Here is a 4,149-nt window from a genome sequence, read left to right as displayed (position 1 = left end):
AGGGTCTTGCTCACCTGCTGTTGAAGTATGCTATTAGGTCCTGACAGCATTTCCTCATTTTTTCTCTATCATCTGTTTTTCTGAAGAAAAGAAATGTGTTTGCATCTTAAAACTTTCATGTTGTATTTTTTTATTGTAACATCTTAAGAAATGTATTTTTATTTCCAATTATTTAAGGACATAGGAGTATGTATTTCTTTTTAATGTTTTGGATGGCAGTAGGATGCTGAATTAATTGTTCCAAGACTGAAATTTTGCAGAGGGAGAAGGACTATCTTTACTTCAAGTGGGGGTGACTCCGGGGGGAGGGGGTGTCACAGTAATGCTGGAAGCAATTCTCCTGAGCATGTTCGTGTTTCTCCAAGCACAAGGATGGTGGGGTGGACCAGACCTGGGATGTGGATGGCAGAGGGAACATGGTGCTTTCCTAGGGTGCTGAGGCAGTGATGTGTTCTGCTGCACCCTAGGGTGGGGCGTGGCCCTCTCTCAGGTCACTTGTGTGATGTTAGGCAGATGCCCTGAGATGCTGGATTGTCAGTCTGCAATAAGATGAGCAGGACCTCAGAGGCTCTGGAGAAGGTGAAGCACAGTCAGCAATCCCTGGATGCTGCTGGCTTGTAATGATGGCTGGGTGTTTTTCTACCAGTACTGTTAACAGTCCCCCAAGTTGAGCAGGCACCAGGCTGTTCCCATGAAACTTAAGCAATTGCCTAGAGAAGAGTAAAAGTGAGCAGGCAAGACAGGCCCCCTGTGTGCTGCACACTACGATCCCTGGTCCCCCTGGTGTCCTTGGGGGTTGTTACATGAGGCTCCAAGACAGTGGCAGAGATTGTCCCAGTGTGCCTCCCTCCCCTCACTGCCTCCTCTCTCCCTCCATCTTGTCAGCAAATGCTGTCCAGGTCTTTACACCGACTGATGGACTCCAGTCCTTGATTCACCTTGTCCACAGAGGTAAATGGGGCAGCAACTCTGTTTCCTCCACCGCGCTCAGACTTCATCTGCCAGCAGGGTGGGATTTGACAGAGAGGAAATCTATATACGTCTGTCCTCTGTCTTCTGCAGTATACTTCAGGTTTGTTGGATATTTATATTATGCAATAAGTTCATTTGCTGTATTGCTTATTCCATGAGCATTTCAGAACTTTGGACTATGGGTGAGCTGAATGTAACAGTTAGTTTGGGAATTATTACAAGATAATGAAATGTTCTTGAAACTTGTCATTATTTTCCTGAAATGCCCCCATGCTAAAGTCTCCCCAGAATGAGGAGACGTTAGTTTCTCCATGTTGGTAAGGGCATCAAAATATAATACACACCATGTAGAAATTGAAAATTTGGGAAGGTTTAATCTCTTTAATAAAAAAATATGGAAGAAGCCATTATTGATTTCCTCAAGAAAGGCCAGGTATATTTTATGTCCACTGCTGTTCCTAACTTTATTTGTCACTATTTAAAAATCCCACCTCAAATCTCATTTTGGTGTTTTCCCTTTTTGGACTGATAGTGACCTCCTGAAGTGCAGGCCAGGTTTACAAGCCCTTGGTCTCCATCCAGCATCTACACGGAGGCAGCTGAGCATCAAGACAGAGTGGACAACAGTGAGCTGCCCTGAGGCTTCTCCATTGTTCTGCTAACTCTCTATTTCTCAGTTTCCATGATAATTGATTGTGGCACTTGATAAAGCACATGATGTTGGAAAACAGTCAAAGCTTTTCTGATGAATAACCTCTAAATTCTATCCTTGTCCACCTGATATTAAGTGCAAGTGGCAGAGCTTTAAGATTAACTTGGAGGAGTCTAGGCTATGCTGAAAAGAGATGAGTTTTTCCAGGAACCTGTGCTTAGCCAGGGTCTCACAATAAATATCTCAGACAGTTGTTTATATGTTCATGTGAGTATGTTCATAAAAATGTATAAAGTTTATATAAGGTTATACAATATAAGTTTTCATATGACATACAGAAATTTCCAAATCCATTTTTAATAAGCTGTATGCTTCATTTATTTGTGGATCGTTTCCTTTCCTACTTTAAATACTAAATTCTTAAAGGTACAAGTAGGTACTAAAATTGGGAAACTGAATTAGTGTATCTCACAATAGCATAATGTTAACAGCCATCTTCAGGATAGCTTCGCCAGAACGATTAGTATACACATTAATATTTTAACAGGATTGTGCCTTTGTTCTTTTTCAAGTGGTAGTATTCTAAGAATTTTCACTGCTTTAATCTTCACCAAACGCAAAGCCAAATATTATTCTTGTGCTCCTTTTAGGCAGAGTGGACAGAGGATCAGAGGGTCCAGGGAAGCTGGACCCATGTTGGATCCAGCTAGAGTCTGGGCCCCTCGCCACACGCCCTTTGGAGGTCTAAGAACCTCAGGGTCCTGCCCAAGGGAAGTAAGGCTTACTGCATACAGCCATGGGACTCTGAAGTGTGGCCCAATCCTGTGAGAAGAGGAGCCTCAAATGTTTGAAATAGATTTCCCCCAAATCATGTTTACACTACTTTCTAAATATTTCTTATATGAAATATGCCTCTAACAGTTTTTAATGTAGTAGTTGGATCCTTAAACTGGGTGGTTTGGACATACTTTGCCCTTCAATAACAAGAACCCTTGGAATAATGACCTCACTTTCTGTCTTACACTATTTGTGTCATATGGGGCACAAATTTCTAATACTTGTTGATAACGATCACTACCATTAAGAAGTCATTGACCCTGAACTGTGGCAATCTCATGATTTACCAATCCCTTTAATACTTGTTGTTTTACAATTTGTTGAATCATAGGTCATTTCACCTCCTGGGATCTGCAGCCCCTGGAACATCCTCTGGTTGGCACAATCAGGCTGGTGCACACACGTGTGCCTGCTCACTAGGCATTCATTTCAGCCTTCTCCACGACATTACCCAAGCTTTTTTGGTGGTCCAGGTGGAACCTCATGGACATCACCACCTGGATGAACAATCACACAGGGTGGACAGATTTCATTCTGGTGGGACTCTTCAGTCAATCCCAACATCCATCTCTGCTTTGTGTGGCCATCTTTGTGGTTTTCTTGATGGCCTTGTCCGGAAATGCTCTCCTAATCCTCCTGATACACTCCAATGTCCAGCTCCACACTCCCATGTACTACTTCATCAGCCAGCTGTCCCTCGTGGACATGATGTACATCTCCATCACTGTGCCCAAGGTGCTCCTGGACCAGATGCTGGATGTGAGTACCATCTCAGTCCCTGAATGTGGGATACAGATGTTCCTCTATGTGACACTAGGAGGCTCAGGACATTTCCTTCTGGCAGCTATGGCCTATGACCGCTACATGGCCATCTGCCATCCGCTTCATTACCCTATGCTCATGAACCACAGGGTGTGTCTTCTCCTGGTATCTGGCTGCTGGTTCCTAGGATCAGTGGATGGCTTCATGCTGACTTCTATCACCATGACCTTCCCATTCTGCAAATCCCAGAAGATCCATCACTTCTTCTGTGAAGTCCCTGCCGTGATGAAGCTCTCCTGCTCAGACACCTCGCTCTATGAGACACTCATGTACCTGTGCTGTGTTCTTATGCTCCTCATCCCTGTGACAGTCATTTCAGTATCTTATTCCTGCATCCTCCTCAACATCCACAGGATGAACTCTGCAGAGGGCAGGAGAAAGGCCCTGGCCACCTGCTCCTCACACATGATGGTGGTTATGCTCTTCTATGGTGCTGCTGTCTACAACTATATGCTTCCCAGCTCCTACCACACCCCGCAGAAGGACATGGTGGTGTCCGTCTTTTACACCATACTCACACCTGTGCTGAACCCCTTAATCTACAGTTTTAGGAACAAAGATGTTACTGGGGCTCTGAGAAAAATGTTGAGTGTGGAACCTTTTTTTCGGGAAACAGTAAAATAGGGAATTTTGGTACCATGGTTTCTTCTCCTTCTCTCCACATCAGATGATCAAGATTTCCTCATCTCGACACTCTCTGGACTCCTACGTCATGGTGTCTCATTCATAAGCATCCTTTCAGGGATCAACTTCCTCTGTCCACTCCTTGTGCATTCAAAGTCCTTATGCAGCTCCCCTGGATCCATGTTATATTTCTAAGTGGACAATGACTTTCTGTTTCATATTATTAGGAAACACATAGTGGA

The 4,149-nt window shown here is 43.9% G+C and overlaps 1 protein-coding gene across 1 annotated transcript; it reads left to right on the top strand.

Annotated features, from left to right (window-relative positions):
• The first annotated feature begins 2,944 nt into the window (after window positions 1-2,944).
• LOC114083195 (olfactory receptor 2T29-like) lies at window positions 2,945-3,907 on the top strand. Its single transcript, XM_027924375.2, has one exon. It carries the CDS (start codon window positions 2,945-2,947, stop codon window positions 3,905-3,907), a length of 963 nt encoding a protein of 320 aa, XP_027780176.2.
• Window positions 3,908-4,149: the final 242 nt, after the last annotated feature.

Source organism: Marmota flaviventris, chromosome 17, assembly GCF_047511675.1.
Source record: "Marmota flaviventris isolate mMarFla1 chromosome 17, mMarFla1.hap1, whole genome shotgun sequence".
In the NCBI taxonomy this organism is placed as follows: Eukaryota; Metazoa; Chordata; class Mammalia; order Rodentia; family Sciuridae; genus Marmota; species Marmota flaviventris.
Note: the sequence above shows the minus strand (reverse complement) of the source record. Positions and strands in the feature narration are given on the sequence as shown.

Bases quoted from the DNA above. Each gene is read 5' to 3' on its own strand.
- LOC114083195 (XM_027924375.2), top strand. From the start codon at position 2,945: ATGGACATCACCACCTGGATGAACAATCACACAGGGTGGACAGATTTC.